At 61.1% G+C, this 17,671-nt stretch overlaps 2 protein-coding genes across 3 annotated transcripts in view; one reads left to right on the forward strand and one right to left on the reverse strand.

The window, feature by feature from the left end:
* CASTOR2 (cytosolic arginine sensor for mTORC1 subunit 2) overlaps positions 1 to 15,491 on the forward strand; it is a 51,471-nt gene extending 35,980 nt beyond the window's left edge. For both annotated transcript variants that reach the window (XM_027612559.2, XM_027612560.2), the window contains 7 exons: positions 4,133 to 4,326; positions 4,665 to 4,797; positions 5,345 to 5,468; positions 6,171 to 6,281; positions 6,530 to 6,612; positions 9,706 to 9,800; positions 9,889 to 15,491. In XM_027612559.2, the coding sequence (XP_027468360.1) occupies positions 4,133 to 4,326; positions 4,665 to 4,797; positions 5,345 to 5,468; positions 6,171 to 6,281; positions 6,530 to 6,612; positions 9,706 to 9,800; positions 9,889 to 9,954 (806 nt within the window). In that variant the 3' untranslated portion in view covers positions 9,955 to 15,491. The remainder of the gene's footprint in view (positions 1 to 4,132; positions 4,327 to 4,664; positions 4,798 to 5,344; positions 5,469 to 6,170; positions 6,282 to 6,529; positions 6,613 to 9,705; positions 9,801 to 9,888) is intronic.
* Positions 12,470 to 13,454, reverse strand: LOC113932964. The gene has a single exon (XM_027612558.2). The coding sequence runs from the start codon at positions 13,423 to 13,425 to the stop codon at positions 12,505 to 12,507; it is 921 nt and encodes a 306-aa protein (XP_027468359.2). The 5' UTR covers positions 13,426 to 13,454; the 3' UTR covers positions 12,470 to 12,504.
* Positions 15,492 to 17,671: the final 2,180 nt, after the last annotated feature.

Consider the following 17,671-nt stretch of genomic DNA (forward strand, 5'->3'; position numbering starts at 1 on the left):
AGATGAGCCGTAGTTCCTCTGCCTGGCCGTGCTGTTGGATTTTCGGGAGCACCCAGGTGTTCGTTTGAAATCCCTCTGGGTCGCACACTTGCCCGTGAGTCTGTCTCTGCCCCACGTGTTAACGACTGCTTTGCAGCAAAATTGCGCATTTATACAGCTCTTGATGCATGTTACCCAACTGCCATTGAGAAACCAGCAAAACTCCACTAGCAGTGTACTAACAGAAAAAGCTCTGGCATTTGGTGAGCACTTGGACGCCAGGCACTTAGCTAAGCGCTTGATGGGGATTATCTCATTTAATCCTTCAAAGCATCTTCTGGAGCTGATCCTGATTTCATCATTCTGCATTTGCAACTAAGAAACGGAGGGGCGTTGCCTTTGCCCAGAGTCATCGAGGCAGGATTAAACCCACCCGCCTGACCCCAGGACTCTTGACCCTGCTGTGGGCCTGGGCAGGAGAAGCCTGAGAAGCACAGGCTGGGTGGGGGCATGCAGCCGTGTAGCGCAGGGACCCGCGGGTCCTGCAGCTGGAACAGGGGAGGCCTGGGGAGGGGGGTTGGGTACAGTGAGGAGGGCAGCGCGGGGGGACGCGGGGGTTCCACCTAGCCACAGAGCCGCCCCAGTCTGTGGCTGAGGGTGACAAGACACCGTTAACCTCCACTACCACAGAGCATATGCAGCTCCGACAGGCTATTTTTAGGGGCTTGTACTATGTGCGGTGACAGAAATAATCCATTTTGGTCTTGGAATGGGTCCATTTTTCCTCTAGGGAAGGGCAGGCTCACTGCCTCCTGGTCAGCCTCCTGGCAGCTCATCCCCACAGCCCCAAAGTGGAACCTCAGGCACCCCGAGGCTTGGTCCGGGGTGAAGATGGGCCCCAGGCAGGCCTTCCGCCCCCCCACCCCCACCCCTCCACCCCGGTATTGGAGGTCCCAGGGGCCAGAAGCAGCAAACACTGTGGTTTCCAGCTACTTTTGCTCTTCTGACAAGGCTCGCACTTCTGGAAGTATCAGAGGGGGTGACCACTGGTCTGAAGCCGCCCACCATCAGTGGGTTCTCTCCGGGGCCGAGAGCCAGGAGCGGCAAGCCCTGAGGCCTGGAGCAGGGCAGGCAGGCCCATCCCGGCCGACCCGCTGCCCAGACTGGTCAACAGTTGGACTGACCTGAAATCCTCTGTCCCCTCCCCCAACCCCCACCATCCCATGTCCCCATTTTCAGCTGGCTTCAGGCCTGGGCTTCTCCCTGGGATTCATCCAAACCCGCCAAGAGACTCCCCAGAGGAGAGCCTTGGCTATACCAGCACCCCTTAAAAACGCACACACCCCAGCACTTCACTGACTCGGAGGGGACACGCCTTCCCCACCGTATCTGCCACAGCTTCCCAGCAGCCTCCGCCGGGGAGGACAGAGCCCGGATTGCAGTTCGTCGCCGTCCCAGCCCGAAGCCTGTGTACTCTGCCCTCCACCTCCCTGCGCTCTCAAGACCCCCACTGCCTGCCTACTCTGCCAAATGGGAGAGGGGCTGACTTCACAGGGCCCGTTGTGCGCCCGTAAGCTGACGGGCAGCGAACTGCTCCATCCCCACTGGTGGGCCGGGGCTGGGAATGGCACCCGCTCCCCCTGGGGCCCCTTGGCCCGATCCTGGGAAGTTGGGTATGGGAGCAGGGGATGGTGGTGAAGGCCACCCCCCACCTCGGGTCTGGCAGGGCGACCGAGCTGGGCGGAAGGCGGCGAGCCGGGAAGGTAGATGAGTGGGACCATGGGGCCTGGACCGAGCAGAGAGGCGGGGCGGGCTGCCCCCGTCCCTCATCCTTGTCTCACACCCCTGTGCGCCACGTGCTGAAAGTGGCCGAGGACAAAGCAGACGAGGCCACCGCCCCCCACGGTAGCCACTCAACACGCACGCAGCTGTCAGAAGCGAAATGAATCAAAATGAAATAAAACGTACCATCTTCTGTCTTCTGTCACATTAGCCACGTTTCTTCTGTCTGCTCTGAAGCCACGTGCAAGCGGCTACCATTTTGGGCAGCACAGGTGTAGACCCCTCCCCACTGCTGCACAGAAGAGCTCTCTTGGGAAAAGGACCTTGGCTTTTATCCGAAGGACGAGGGAAGCCACTGGGTGGTTTTGGGTCGAGAGGAACCTGGCAGGGAAGGCAGATGGCCGGTTCACAAACGGTGACGTGGTCTCATGCTAGCATGTGGCGACATAAGATATAATTGACCTCTCCAGAATTTTCCCAAGAAGGCTGAAGGGCTTCTGCCCTATTGGAAAGGGGCATTTTCAAACTTTCATCATTAAATATGTTAAAATGATGGCTGGCCGCTGTCGGGGCTGTGGGGCTCACACCCAGCGCACGGGAACACAGGAAGCGTTGGGCGGACCATCTAACAAGCCTGGACCATCAAGGTACCCCAGCCCTCGGTGGCTCCTGGGGCTGTCTCTGCAGAAGGTGGCAGGGTTGGGGGGCTCATAGTGCTGCCCCCGGGTCCAGGCCCCTTAGAGTTTCAGAATTGAGCTCCTGGTTCTGGGGAGTTTCCTCTGGTGGTCAGACTATTTTTCTTCCGACACCCAGGTGACAGTGAGACTAGATGCAGAAGCCCGAGGCCCAGGGCCTCTTAAATGCCTTTCCTCCTGCTCTTCCTCCCAAACCTCTCGCCTTTTCTGGGAAGCCGCCTGCCCCTCTAGCGAGCCTGGCTGGGATGGTCCCTTCTGAGGCAGCAGGACCAGCGGGCAGCCAGGCTATGGTTACCATGGGGCGACTGGAGCTAGGCAGGTGGGAGCCCAGGTGGGGCCTCCCTCAGTTTCTCCTCCTCAGAAGCCACGTTGCCTTCCCCGGGGTGACACTATCATCATCACAGTCTCCCTGATTTGCCAGGGTCTGGGCCCCTCTTCCTGGCCCCCGCCCTACCTGGGCGGGGGCCAGACCGGGCTTTGAGTCCTGGTTCTTATTTCCCTAAGGGATCTCGGGCAGATCCCCGGCCCCCTCGGCGCACTGGTTTGTCCCCCATATGGTGGGAATGACAGTCTTGACACAGGGTGTGTGTGAGCAGGCACCTGTGATGCAAAGAGAGTCACACGCGCGGCCTGTGTCGGGGGAGACGCGTGCACATGCGCGTACCTGTGTCCTGCCGCCCCCCGGGCAAGCTCCCCTGCATGCTCTCTGCAGGACCAGGTAGAGCAGGTGAGCATGCGGATTCCGACTGTTTCTGAGCTAGTCAAGGAGACCTGGTGATTGCTGAAACTCTGACCCTCCTCCACTCTGCCCCCACCAACGCCAACCCCAGGATCCCTGGGCTCTCTGGAGGAGGGACTTGGGTGACAGTCACTGTTGCCAAAAGGTGGCACCCTGCGGAGCCCTCCTGGAGCCGCGTGTTCTTCCAGAGTGCAGGTCTGACAGAAGCCGGGAGAGAAATCCCGGGCCCTCCACCCTGTCTCCTGGCTTCCCCTCCACCCCCCAGCCCCCCTGAGAGGTTCCCGGGAACCGGTATGAAAACCAAGGGGAAGCGGGGAGCGCCTGGGTGGCTCAGTTGGTTAGGCGTCTGCCTCTTGGTTTCGGCTCAGGTCGTGATCTCAGGGCCGTGAGATCGAGCCCCACGTTGGGCTCTGCACTCAGCAAGGAGTCTGCTTGAGATTCTCTCTCCCTCTGCCCCCCCCACCCCCGTGCACACGCTCGTTCACTCTCTCTCTCGAAGAAATAAGTAAATCTTAATAAAATAACCAGGGGGCCTGTTCCACCCATTTGAGGGCAGGCCCTGACAGCCAGAAGGGTGGTGGGAACTGGAAATAAAATCATTACTCACGGCTGAACACCCATTGTTTCATGGGTGAGACGGTAGAAGCCCAACACAGATAAGTCACTTGTTGCCCAGGCTCCTGCCCTGCCAAGTGGTCAGGCATGTCTGAGGTCTTCTGAGGGCCTTCCCTGCTCGGTCCTCCCAGGGTGGGACCTCTGATTCCATCCTCCTCTGACAGATAAGGGCACCGAGGCCCGGAGGGCAGGGACTGGCCGGGGTCCCACGGCTGGACTGCACCTCTGTCCCAATCCCTGCAACCTGCCCTGTCCCCTGCCTGGAGGACCCACCAGTCACAGACCCGCCTTCCATGTGTCATCCCCTTCCCTCCCCCTGCAGAGCTGCCCTCCTCGGAGCACCTGAGCGTGGCAGACGCCACCTGGCTGGCCCTGAACGTGGTGTCGGGCGGGGGCAGCTTCTCTAGCTCGCAGCCCATCGGCGTGACCAAGATTGCCAAGTCGGTCATCGCTCCACTGGCCGACCAGAACATCTCTGTGTTCATGCTCTCCACCTACCAGACAGACTTCATCCTGGTGAGCCGGGGCCCCGCTCAGAGGGAGGTCAAGGGTACCTCGGGGTCATGGGTCAAGTGTCAGCATGGGGCTCCATGCAGCCCCACGCACCGCCTGTTTGTTGCAGACCGTGCTGGGTTCGACCCGGAGGCCAGGATGTGAGGGTTGGGAGCACGTGCGGGGAGGGGTGGCAAGAGTGTCTGGTCACAGGGCCCGCAGGGGTTCCAGGCGCCCATCCCCCACCAGCATGGCGGGAGGGACGGGGGAAGCTGGTTCTGGGCTCAAAATCTCAGAATCAAGGGGGTCGGTGCCCCCCCGGGGATCATGGGACATTCACATCCTTGACTCCCCGTCCCCAGGTGCGCGAACGGGACCTGCCCTTTGTCACTCACACCTTGTCATCAGAGTTCACCATCCTGCGGGTTGTCAATGGCGAGACGGTAGCAGCCGAGAACCTCGGCATCACCAATGGCTTCGTGAAGCCCAAGATGGGTGAGTTGAGGGGGCTCTGTGCAGGGCAGACCTCGAGAAGTGGCCAGGGCCTAGCCCAGAGCAACCCCGTTCTCAGAGCATTCATTAAGCACCCGGCATACACAGTGTGTGACAGTCCTGGTCAGACCCTGCTCTCGAGGTCTAGCAAGGGCAGGGGACATGGACACAGCTGGTGATGGCCAGAGGCCACTCCTCACCCACCCAGGGTATCAGGATGGGCCTCCCAGAGGCAGCCACTCTCTAACTGAAGCTTGGAGTCCCAGTAGGAGCTCAGCCTGGTGGTAGGGGTTGGAAAGGTCTTTCATTCCAGGCAGACAGCAAGGCATGTGCAAAGGCCCGGGGGTCTGTAAGTGAGCCTGGAGAATCAGGAGAGCCGTGGCTGGTACCGGAGGCTGGGTGGGTGGGTGGGTGGTACTGGAGGCTGTAGAAGATACAGGGGCAGGTCCCCCAAAGCAGCTGCCTGCTGACCCCACCCCTCATCGGGCCCTCCTCCTGCCCCACACCTCTCCTCCTCTGGCCTCAGCGCCCCCTGTCTTTGCTCTCGCAGTCCAGAGGCCTGTCATCCACCCTCTGTCCAGCCCAAGCAACAGGTTCTGTGTCACCAGCCTGGACCCTGACACGCTTCCTGCGGTCGCCACACTTCTCATGGACGTCATGTTCTACTCCAACGGGTACGGCCCCCTGGGACGTGAGAGGCTGCAGGGTGGGCCAAGGGGACACAACTTTGCCTGGGAGCCCCAGTCTGCGTGGGGAGACACAAAAGCTGCCACCTGCCCTGGAAGCTAGTCTGGGGGTGGGGGGACGGATCATGGCCCTACCCAAAAGCTGCACTCTGAGAACGCCAAAACTTGGTGAAGCCCCAGGGCCACATGTCCGTGAAATGAGCACCCCACTCACTGTCCCCTGAGCTCCAAGGGCAAGCCGGGTCAGCAGGGGAGCCAGGAGCTTGGGGGTTTTCATTCGGCAGACAAGAGGCTTTGCATTTTACCTCGGAGCAGATTTTAGCAGGGTGGTGGGACCAGGGGCCGGTGAGCTGGCAGTGACCACACACTGTGCCCCAAGCTGTGGGTCGGCACAGGGACAGAGAAACCCTGTCCAGCAAGGGGCGGGGGTGGTCTGCACCGAGGGCCGGCTGGGTCTGTGGCTCCGTGAAGTGTGGCACTCACCTCCGTGGATGCCGTGGACTTGTGCGCATCTCAGATGGGGAGACTGAGGGTGGGAGCAGAGGTTCAGGGTCACCCAGCAGGGCAGGGTCAGGGCCAGGACTTGGCCCCGGCTTTCCCGGGCTGGTGGGCCGGCGGGCAGGCTGCGTGGGGGTCTGGGTGTGGCGGGGGTCCACTGCATCCCTCACCATGCCACCCCCCGTCCCCCAGAGTGAAGGACCCCATGGCTGCCGGGGACGACTGTGGCCACATCCGCTTTTTCTCCTTCTCCCTCATTGAGGGCTACATCTCCCTGGTGATGGACGTGCAGACGCAGCAGAGGTGAGTGGCCCAACTTCCGGACGACACTCAGCTCGAAGGCCCGGGGCCGTAGGGGCGCTGTTGGTCCCTCAGCCCCTTCTCTGGAGCTGGTGGGGGGGAGGTGTTCCAAAGCCCACTCCCAGCCCTGCCTTTCCATTCCCCCCCACATGAGGGGGGCTCAGGAGGGGGCTCTGACGGCAGCCACAGCTCCGACCAAGGGACCACGACTAACGTCAGCCTCTGGGGTTTGTCTCTCTCTCCTTGTTAAGGTTCCCTAGTAATTTGTTGTTCACCAGCGCATCTGGAGAGCTCTGGAAGATGGTGCGGATCGGAGGACAGCCCCTGGGATTTGGTGAGCTCCGGGGTTGGGGGGCAGGGCGGGGACCACACCGGCGGGCGGGGGCCTAGCATCGCCAAGCGCCGTCCGTCCGGGCTCACTCACCCTGCGGTACAGACGGGGAGGCTGAGGCTTAGGGAGCCGACGTCCCCACCGCCACGGGCCCTTGACCAGCGAGTGACCTGAGGTGCGGGTCTTCAGCCAAAGTGCTCTTATTTCTCCCCTACTAGAGATTGCATTCCTGTTGCTTATTACCACATTAGGGGGCGCAATACAAGTTGAAAAGGAAGGGGCGCCTGGCTGGCTCAGTCGGCCAAGCGGCCGACTCTCCATCTCAGCGCAGGTCATGATCTCAGGATCGTGAGTTCAGGCCCTGCCATTGGGCTCCGTGCTGGGCGTAGAGTCTGCTTTTAAAAAAAAAATCAAAAAGGAAAAAGTCACCCGTTAGTCCCAGCTGCTCACAGGCAATGGGTATTATTCTGATGAGTGCCCTTCACGTAAATAAATGCAATTGCCATCAGACTCAGGCACCCCAGCACTCACCCCAAAATACCTCCCCATTTCTGTCCTGGGAAGGAACAGCTTCTCCTCCATAGCGGTGACCTGATCGTACGGAGGACATCCGCAGAGATTCCCTAAGAGTCTCTAGTCTCGGTTTCCACAGCTGCCCAAACAGTGTCGTTGGCAGCGAGTTTTGTCCACGAGCGTGTTCCAAGGGGCCCCGGGGCTCGGAGTCCTCGGTAGTTAGCAGGGCCGCGTGGCACCGATTTCGCCCGGGGCTGGGTGGCGGTCACCGGTCCCGTTGTCAGTGAGGGGCCGATCAGAAATAACTTCCTTAAGCTAGACCTGGGGACTTCCAGACCCCAGAGCTGGAACGCGGGAGAGGCTCTTGGTCGTCTCTGGGAAGCATCCTCCACAAGCCCTGGTGGGATCAGTGAACGCTGATTTCCCACAGATGGAGTGAATGAAGAACGTTCCCGGTGAAGCCCAGACTGCTCCAGGGGCCATCATGTCAGCCCTTGGATGCTCAGTTCCCAGGACGGGAGATGGAGGTGGCAGGGCATTTTGACCTGGGGGCGAAGGGTGGGTGAGGGAGCCAGGATCTGCCTCCTGCCTCACCTGCCTGTGGACAAGTTTGCAGGTGGACGGGTCCACCCAGTTCCGCTCATTTTTAAGATTTTATTTACTTATTTGAGAAAGAGTGAATGAGAGACAGAGAGCACGAGAGGGGGGAGGGTCAGAGGGAGAAGCAGACTCCCTGCTGAGCAGGGAGCCCGACGCAGGACTCGATCCCAGGACTCCAGGATCATGACCTGAGCCGAAGGCAGTCGCTTAACCGACTGAGCCTCCCACGTGGCTCCAGGTGGCCATGCCCAGGTGCAGGGTCCAAAGGTAGAAAGGGTGCCTTTCTAAAGCCAGGTCGCCCCAAGCAGAGGGGCAGAGTCCTGATGCGGGACCGAGGGGTCTGGAGGTGGAGGGGGGAGTGGCAGAGCTCTGGCGGGCGGCGGGGGGGGCCACCAGGAGACTGCGTCCATCAGAATACCGTCTCTAATGCAACCACAGAAAGTCCCGATGAAGGAGGAGGAAAGGGGATGGGGACGGAATCCAGACGTGTAGCCATCGGGCCTCTGTGTCGGCCGCCCCGTGCGCGGGCAGCCAGGAGACGGGTGTGCGCCGTGGCCGCGCTCGCCTCCCAGCCAACAGCTGGAGCTGCCTGCGCTGGACAGCCTGGCCTCTAAAGCCACCCTGACGGCTATAAATAGCCCTGCAAGGAAGAGAGCTTGCCGAGAATCTGCAGGATCCGAGACCGGCAGATTCCGTATGTTCGCGAGCGTGGTTCGGAGTAAACGCGACTTCCCTCCGAACCCAGCGCGCCTACGTGCGAACAGCTCCAGAACCGTCCCCGGTCCAGCTCTGTGCTGTGTGTGCCATCTGGGCTTCCCCCTTAGCCATCCTGTCGCTTTATAAAGTGCAGGTCGCCAGCCTTCTGAACTGACATGATAGGTGGGTCCCAACCCGAAGTCAGAAAGGCATCGTTCTCGACTGCAATCTCTTACCCCCGTTTTTATCAGAATAGTCGTGTCTGTAGCGAAAGGATCTTAGGAGACGAGTCTCCACCACGTGGTGGCGCAGACAGATGGGCACCAGATGTACGGACCCCGGGCCTGCCCAGCCACCCAAAGGGCCCGGCAGACCAAGCGGAAAGCAGGAGTTTGAGAAGCCCACAGAGTCCCCACGCAGGTCCAGGGCTGGGCTGATGGCAGCAGGACTGGGGCCAGGGAGTGAAGGAGCAGAAGGGAGGCTGGAGGGGGTGACGATGGGAGATGGAGGGGTGGAGCCCGGGCCGGTTCCCAGGCTCCAGCCTCAGAAGTGCACAGGGAGCTGGCGACCCGATCTGGACTCTCCCACCCGGTCGGGAACAGCGTTGGGAAAAGGCATCGTCGTCAAAATCAGAATAGTGGCTTGGGGGGAAGGGGTCGTGTTGGTGGCACAGAGCGGTCCGCAGACTCTGGAGGTCTTCCTGGAGGAGGAAGCCTTGCGTGGTGCCTTCAAATCAGGCAGGGAGCCAGGGGTGAGGAGAGGATGCACACCTGCTTTGGAGGTCGAGAGGGGGAAAGAAGCCCTTTCCGGCCCCACGCAGATGCCTGGCACTACCTTTAGGACCAGGTAGAGGTCATCACCCAGTGGGGACTCTGAGGAGGAACCCGATGCTCACAGAGCAGAAGTGACTTGACCACAGTCTTCTGGCTAGAAGAGAGTCAGAGGGCGACAGGAAAGAGGGCCGGAACCCACGTCCTCCCGTTGGCCACCCTGCATCCGGCTCTGTCTCAGAGAACTCGCAAGATGGCAGGGAAGAGGAGTCGGGAGCAGGCAGAGGGTGACCAAAGCTGGACAGAGCTGGGCTCCGCGGAGCCCTGCCAACCAGAGCTCGTTGCCGGCCAGGGAGGGTCAGAGAAGGCTCCTGGGTGGAGGGCCCTCTGCACTAAGCCTTCAGGGCGAGGGGTGGGAGCCCTGGGAAATCGTGGGGGCATGGCAGGCCCTGGCAGCAGGGGCAGGGGGGAGACTGGCCGAGGATGCTGAGCATGGTCCCCCCGCCTGTGTCCCCAGATGAGTGTGGCATCGTGGCCCAGATCTCCGAGCCCCTAGCTGCTGCAGACATCCCCGCCTACTACATCAGTACCTTCAAGTTCGACCACGCGCTGGTGAGTGTCCAGCACCGGCCCCGCCCCCCCGGGCAAGGGCTGCCGGTTCGGGGCTCACGGGTTCTTGCCTCCCCCTGCCCCCTCGCAGGTGCCCGAGGAGAACATCAGCGCCGTCATCAGCGCCCTGAAAGTCAGCCAAGCAGAGAAGCATTAGGAGGGCCTCTTCTGCTCCTCCCTGTCTGCCCCCCCAGGCCTGGGCCCGGCCCCTACCCTGAAGATTCTTCTCACAGTATTTCTCACAGACTGGAAAATCGGCCCCAGGGGCCCCCAAGAAGGGGCCTCTGGGAGACACCCCCGATTGTTTCCCCTGCCAGGCCCGGGGCCCAAGCCAAGACCTCCCCGTGCCCTCCTGCCTTCCTGGAGCCCCCAGACCCTCCAGAGAACCCCTAGCCTCCTCCTCCCCCCACTCCTTCTCCAGAAAACTGTGTCCGAGGCCCAGGGAGCTCACGAGCCCACCTACCTTCCCACCTGGCCTCACCCATAGCTGGGGGCAGATGCTGAAAGAAGTAGGGGCCTCCTACGAGACAATGGGGTTCTGATCCTCGTGTAATCTTGGGGAGCTCGCCGAACGAGGCTGAGTTCACGGAGCCGGGGGAGGCCCCCGTGAGGACCGGGGGCTGGATGTTGTGGTCGCTGGTCTCTGGATCCATCAGCTCCGGGCTGGTTCCCGCAGAGTGGAGGCCAGTGGGCAGCCCTTGGGTCGCGGGCTGGGGCAGCTCTGACAAGCCTGGGTGGGGCCCCCGAGCTGGGGAGGACCCGTGCCACCCCAAATTCCGCCTGCCGTCCGGAGGGCCTCTGCCCTGACTCCCAGCAAGACTGCCAAGGGGGCCCTGTCCAGACCCTCCCCACCGTAAGCACTCACGCCTGGGGGCGGTTCCCAGGAGACCCACCAGCCTGGGGCACGAGCGCCTGTCCCCTGTTGCTTTCTCCAGACCCTACTTGGGCAAGGCAGAGCCTTGGTTTTCCCCAAGGAGGGGGCATTCCCAGCATTCTGGACCTGGGGTTTCTTGCGTCACCCCCACTCCCCAGCAGTTGACTAGACCAGCACAGGGTTCCCCCGTTATCCTGCCCCCCTCCCCTGCCCAACTTTTGGGGGATGTGGAAGGCCTCTGGCCCCCGACTCACCTGCCTGTCCGCCCCTCAGCTGGGGGACTGTGGCACTCATGAGTACTTGACCTGGGGGGCAGCTTATCTGAGCCTTAATAGAGAAAACTGTACCGTACGTTTTAGTTTCTTATTTAATATATTTGCGCCCAGGCTGCAGTTTTCAGGGGACGGGGCCTACTGAGTTCTTTCGGGGGGCCCAGAGGCTCAGCATCACTCAGCTGGCGCCCTGTGGCTCCAGGGACAGGCATGAGAATTGGGGGGTGTCCCAGGAGTGTTGGCCCTCTCTTTGGAGCAGGAAGCTGGCTTCAGAGGTCTGTTGCAAGATAGGGGTCCCCCCGGGGCACCCCACACGGAGCTGCGCATGCAGCCCCACTGACAGGTGCCCAGGGAGCCATGTCTGAACATCTGAACATCAGAGGGGACCCAAAGACCACAGGGCAGTGGGCAGTCAGGTGGCAGGCCAGCTGAGGTGGCCTTGCACCCCTGGAGGCTGGCCAGGGAGAATGGGGTGAGCCCCCCGTGCTCCCCCTCCAGCCGGGGGTGGCTCCCAAGTCAGCTGGACCAGAGGGTCCACTGAGGCTCCCGCCCTCCCTGATGCTCTTCCTCGGGCAGCGCGGCTGACTTCGGCGCCGTTCCTGAGAAGCTCAGAGGAGAAAGGACGTTCCCTTAGGCCAAGGGCTTGTGTGAGCCCCACTCCCCACCTTCTCCCAGCATTGTGGGACCCTCCAAGCCCGGGCAGCCCACCACGGAAGAGCCGTGGGTCTGGATCCTTGAAGATGCTCAGGGCCCAAGCACTGATTAGGAACCCGCTTCTTCTTCTTCTTCTTTTTTTTTAAGTTAATTCATTTTGCACAAAGCTCCAAAACAACCAAAACGTGTCCACTGTTTGCTGGCTCCAAAACGGGGGCGGCCGAACGGGCAGGGAGGGACCCGAAGCCCTGAGTCCCCTTTCTCTCTCCTTGGAAGGCCTTGATTTTCCGTGGCGCGCCTCTCCAGACTCCCTCCTGTCGGGTCCCCTGATGGTGTCACCTCTCCGCCTTCCCTCCCTGCCGAGCAAGTGTGTCGGCGCCGTGACCCCAGAAACGTGTGCTACCCAGACCCCCCCCGAGAACGTATCTATTGTACACACCTATAAATACCTGTGTTTTATGTTGATATAGATATATACTGTAAATAGCATATATACTTGAGCAATATATATGTTAATATATGCTGTGTGGGCATGCACACGCGTGTGTGCACAGTACGTGGACGCAGACCCCACTGTGTGTGCGCATGTGTGGGCGTGAGGGCCTCCGCCCGCCGTGTCTGCTCCGCACACAGGCACGTTTTGAGCCACCGTATATTTTTAAATCAAGTATATAGGCAATACCTTATCAGAGAAGCCGTGACTTGAGAGAGAAACAAAACCAGCAGCCCAAGAGCGGAGCCCCCGGAAAGCTGGATTCAGCCCCATCCCGCACCCGCATTTCCATGGCCAAGGCCCCTGGACACCCTTGTTTGGTCTGGGGGATGGTGGTATGGAGGGAGGAGTGTTGGCATTTCTTCTGACTCCACAGCAGAAAGGCCCTCTTCCCGTTGCCGTGAGCCCAAAGACCTAGGCAGGGAGGTGGTCCCGCTCCAGCTCTCCGCCCAGCGTCCCCCCCCCCCCCGCACCCCTACATGGTTGTTCTGCGTCTTTTTCACCTGCAAGCTTAGAAACCGCAGGGTCTTTTCCCAGGCCTCCTCCTGGAGACTGGCCCTGTCTAGCCAGGAAAAGGACCAGTGCCCTTGACCTTGTGTCCAGGAGGGGCTGGGCGAGGCCTGGGCCCGAGTGGCCACCTGGAGCTTCCCCTCCCCGCTCCCCTCTTGCTGTCTGCGTACCCGTGAGGAGCGTAGTCACAGGGACTTGGTCTCCACGGCAGTTTGGGGGGAAGAATGTCCCGCCCCGGTTTGCTGGGTTGTGGGGGGTCTCCAGGCCCACAGGGCCGAGGCTCTCTTGGCTCTGGCTGGCCGGGCCCGTGGCGGGGGCAGGGAGATGGGGCTCCTGAGCAAGGCTGCCGAGAGGAGGAGTGAGTGGTGGCCCCAGGCCTGCCACCTGGGCTCTGGGTGTGTGTGGCTTTGCCTCTGTGTCACCCCCTGGTAAGAAAAGCCCACACCAGCTAAAGGCCACCCCTTGCCCCTCGCCTGCCCCATCCCTGCACGCTACAGAGAAGCGTGACCACCCCCGTCTCTGTGGCTCAACCCTCAGGGTGGGTTCCTCTGGTTCCTGAGAAACAGCTTTCTCCCTCAGCAGCCCATCTCGACCCAGCAGAGGTGGGCGGGGCCAGCGCTGCGCCTCCTTCCTCCATGGGGGGGGGTCTCCAAAGCCCAGGGCACACATCCAAGCTAGAGAGGTGTGCGGACTTCCCCCACCCCGGGATCCAGGGGGTCCAGAGTCTCCCAAGCACCAGCGTTCTCCCCCTCCCACCAACTGCAGGCCACGGGCCCCTAGTGGGACCCAGAGCCGCCTGCCGTGGTCTCCCCCATCGGGCAGCATGGCCTTGGTGACCAGTGTGGTGTCCAGAAGAAGATGCGTGGTCTGGCGAGGCTTGTCCCCTGTGAGGTGACAGAGGATGGGCCTGGAGGTCAGGAGAGAAGGTTCTGGTTTGATGGCTAGGGTGAGGCCCCAGTCCCAAGCCAAGGGCACCAGTCGCCTGATAGCCAAAGATGACCTCGCCCCCCACCCCCACCCCACCCCGACCCATCCCTCCTGGCTGCATTTCTCAGGCTCACCATTAGAAGTCCCTGGGCCACCCTTCTGGGCCTCTGGACCTGCACGTGGGAACAGCTTGGGCCCTTCCCAGCCAGGGCTAAGAGGGGCCTTGAGGACTTCCCAGCTGTCAGCAGAGCACTCCTGTGCTCTGAGACCCAGGATTTTTTGATGCCACTTCCTGAGTGAAACCTGAGTGGGAGGTAGGCGGAACCCCCCCCATAGACCTGTGTCCCCCGTAAGCGGGGGCAGGGGGGCAGCTGGTCACAGCCACTGGGAAATAGAGCAGGCATCTGGCCCGGTGAGCAGAGCTTGAGGGGGGAGGATAATGGAGTCTCCCCCCCCACCCCCAAAGACGCGAGTTTTGGCTTTTCAGGTTTTCCTAGATGCTGTGCTGGGGGAAGGGCTCGGCCTGGAGAGGGCAGTAGCCTCCCCTCAAAGGGGCTGCCAGGTGCCGAGCCAACCAAGGTGGCCACGGCCGGTCAGCCCAGCCGAGGGCGGGCTTGCGGCGAGAGGCCGGGTGGTCCTGAGGGGAGTTGACCCCTGTATACCTTTTCCTACATCTCAGAGCTCCTCTCAGCTAGTTTTCTCCCCTTCGTTTTCAAATTGGAGGCAACACCAGGGCAAGCTTCACTGTCTCTCTATCCTTAGACCCTGGGAGGAAGCCACAGGGTGGGCCGTGGCCTTCAGCTTTGACATCCACGGCCTCCTATATGAAACCTGCTCTGTTGAGAAGGCAAGGCCCAGGTGGGGGAGGTGTTGGCCAAGCAGCCGGCTGTCCTTGGCGCCGATGGCACCGGTAGTGGCCCTGGGACAGAGGGAGAGGCCTGCGGCCTGGCCCGTGGCATCCGTGGCTGAGGCTCTTGGATCAAAGGTCGGGGGGAGAAGGCCGGGAGTCAGGACAGTGTTGTGTGCTTGGCCGCGGTGTGTTGTGTCCTACGCATCCGTGTGTGTGCGAGCGCCTCCGTGCAGAGCCCAGATCCGAGCCACGGGCCTGGCTCGTTCAGTGTTTTGAGGCCGCGGGAGCCTTGTCACCCGTGGGCCACACGGAGTAGGGTTGACAGTGCGTGGATGGCAGGCCTCGCCCTCGGGACCGCCCCACGTCCCTTGACCTTGTTAAAGCTGCTCGGAGGGGCAGAGGTGCCCCCAGCAGGGGCCCCAGGGGGCCAGCTCTTCAAAAGCGTCCAGTCCTGAAGACAGTATTTGCAGGGAGAGGGTTCGGGTGCGGGCGCCCCCTCACCTGCTGGGGGTCCTCTGCGAAGAGCATCCAGTGAAGTTGGGAGACCAGGGTGGGGGATGAGGAATGGGCCCAATTCGGGTCCCAAGACAGAGGGCAAGCCCGGTGCATTTTCCTGTCCTCTGCCTCAGTTTACCTATCCAGAAAATGATCCAGGAAGAACTGAGCAGGGCTGGGTCCCCAGCTGGGCGGGATGGGGTGGGGGGAGGGGGCGGACAACAAACAAAATCCCAAGTCCTCCTCTTGCTCTATGCCAAAATTATTTCCGTTATCCTGAGATGGGGGTGAGCAGATGTTGGGCGCATGATGGGGCTCTGAGGGGACTCTGCCCTGCCCAGGGCCTCGCCTTGGGGGTCTGGCCCTCACCTGGCACGCCCCGGGTCACCAGCAGTAGCAATGGCACTTACATCTGTCCCAAGCTCTGGGCAAGGGGGAGCACGGGGCCACCCGACGCCCCAGGGCCCTCACGCTTCTCCCCTCTTTGTTGAAGACACACAAAACCCTCGAGATTCATGTACTGTATGACGGAGAGAAAAAAAGTACCTAATGTTCCCCCCAAAAAGACAGTATATTTTGTACTTTGTAAAGTGTTAATTAAAACGGAGACAAAAATGGATGTTGGCTGACCAGTGTCTGATTTGGGGCTGACCCGGGACGACATCTGCAGTCTTTCCTTTCCCTGAGCCGTGGTCGGGGTTGGGGGAGCTCAGGCTGGGGGGCTTGGAGGAAGGAGAGCAAGCCTTCCAGCCCAACACCCAGAGCCTGAGAGAAGAAACACCCGCCCCAGAGCGAGAGGGGCTGTAATAGTTATCTGGTGCTGCGTAACAAGCTGCCCCCAAGCTTCACAGCTTTACAAATGACTGCGTGTGTGTCGCGGTTTACGTGGGTTAGGAATTCGGGAGCAGTCTGAGCAGTTCTGGCTCAGAGCCCCTCGTGAGGCTGCAACCATCTGAAGTCTTGGCCGAGACCGGAGGATCTACATCCAAAGGCGGTTTATTCACCCTGTCTGTTGGCAGGAAGCCTGTTCCTCTCGGCATGGGTCTCCCCGCGGGGTTGTTTCCTCGCTGTAGGGTGCCTGGCTTCCCCCAGAGCAAGGGATGGGAGGGCCAAGGGAGAAGCCAAAATGGTTTGGCCTCAGAATCCACACACCATCACCCGCCCCCCTACGCTGTGGCCGTACAGCCCAGCTCTGATTTGACACAGGAGGAGACCACTCAAGGTCAAGGTCTCAGGGGCCATCTCGGAGACCGGCTACTACGCCCACCATTCCTCCCCAGACCTCTGGCGGAGGTGGGCCTGGGGTTCAGGAGGACCCATAGACCAGGACAGAGCCCCTTCCCCAAGCCTGGAGCCCTGCTGTGGACATGACCCCCCCGCCCCCCGGGAAGGGCTGCCTGGTTCTGGAAGCCCAGGACCTGATGCCTCCAGACCGGATCCCCTGGCAGCAGGAGCGAGGGCACCTGCCCAGCGTCCCTCCACAAGCCTCGGGCGTCTGGCTCCTTGTCCTCTTGGCAGGTGGGCATTGGGGCTGCCCCAGCAAGAAGGAGGTCCTGGACCTCTCTGGGATTTTCCACGGAAGGCAGGTGCGAGCAGGGCAGGGCTGAAGACCTGTGTCTGCACTTGGCCCCACCCTACCTCACCCCTGCCCCTGGAGACGGAAGGGGGTGCGTGTGGGGCTGGAGCACTCTCTTACCACCCTGAGCCCCAGGAAGCTCTGCTGCTATGAAGGCTTTTCCCTCCGGGGTCTGCAGGCTGAGCGCCCTCGGGCCTTCGGATGACACACTGGAGGCAGGACTTCTATGGGGACTCAGGGGCAGCCACGAGGGGACAGAAGCGGAGACACCAGGGTGGAAGACAGCTGTGGAGAGGGTCTGGCATGGGGCAGATGCATTCCAGCCAGCCAGGGAGACCGAGACGGACTGCAAGACACTGGGTTTTAAGACAAATCCAAGGACATCCCTTTTAGTACCCTGGCTGCTGTGTGCAAGATGGAGGTAGTTACTAGAGCTGAATCTTGGGTGTGAGGCTTAAAACCACTCCTACCTTCAGCAGAGACCCTCCCCAGCACCATCACTTCCTGGCTTTGAACACCGCTGGTGGCACCCAGGAGGCATGACCTTGACCTTCTGGGGCACTCACGCTCCGTAAATCAGTAGGTGCTCTAAGATGCCTATTGCACAGAAGATGGACTTCTGTTCTTCACCGCTGGGGTGACAGGGAACACGGCCCAGCCAGGAGTTTTGGGAAGGAAAATGACAAATCATTTTCAACTTCGACCTGGCTGGTTCCTGTGGCCTCAGCCCACAGGACTGAGACTACTCAGTGACCGTTTCACTTTCTTATTTTAAGATTTTTATTTAGAGAGAAAGCATGGGGGGGGCGGGGGCAGAGGGAGAGGGAGAGAATCCCAAGCAGGCTCCATGCCACCCAGCATGGAGCCCAACTCGGGGCTCGACCCCACAACCCTGAGGTCATGCCCTGAGCTGAGATCAAGAGTCAGACGCTTAACCAACTGAGCCACCCAGGCGCCCCCTAGATTTTAGGTCCTCTCCCCACCCAATGTGGGACTCGAACTGACAACCCCCGAGCACCACCGACTGAGCCAGCCAGGCACCCAGACCATTCCACTTCCAGCTGCAAAGCCCCCACGTGGCCAGCGCCCTGGCCCGGCTTTATTTGTCTCCGCGGCCCACCGAGCCATCTACCATACTCTCCGTTTTGCTCGTCAGTTGTGTTCTGCCTCCTAGAACGTAAGCTTCGTGGGACCTGCTGACGGGGGTGTCGTCCCCGAGTGAC

Source organism: Zalophus californianus, chromosome 10 (genome assembly GCF_009762305.2).
Source record: "Zalophus californianus isolate mZalCal1 chromosome 10, mZalCal1.pri.v2, whole genome shotgun sequence".
In the NCBI taxonomy this organism is placed as follows: Eukaryota; Metazoa; Chordata; class Mammalia; order Carnivora; family Otariidae; genus Zalophus; species Zalophus californianus.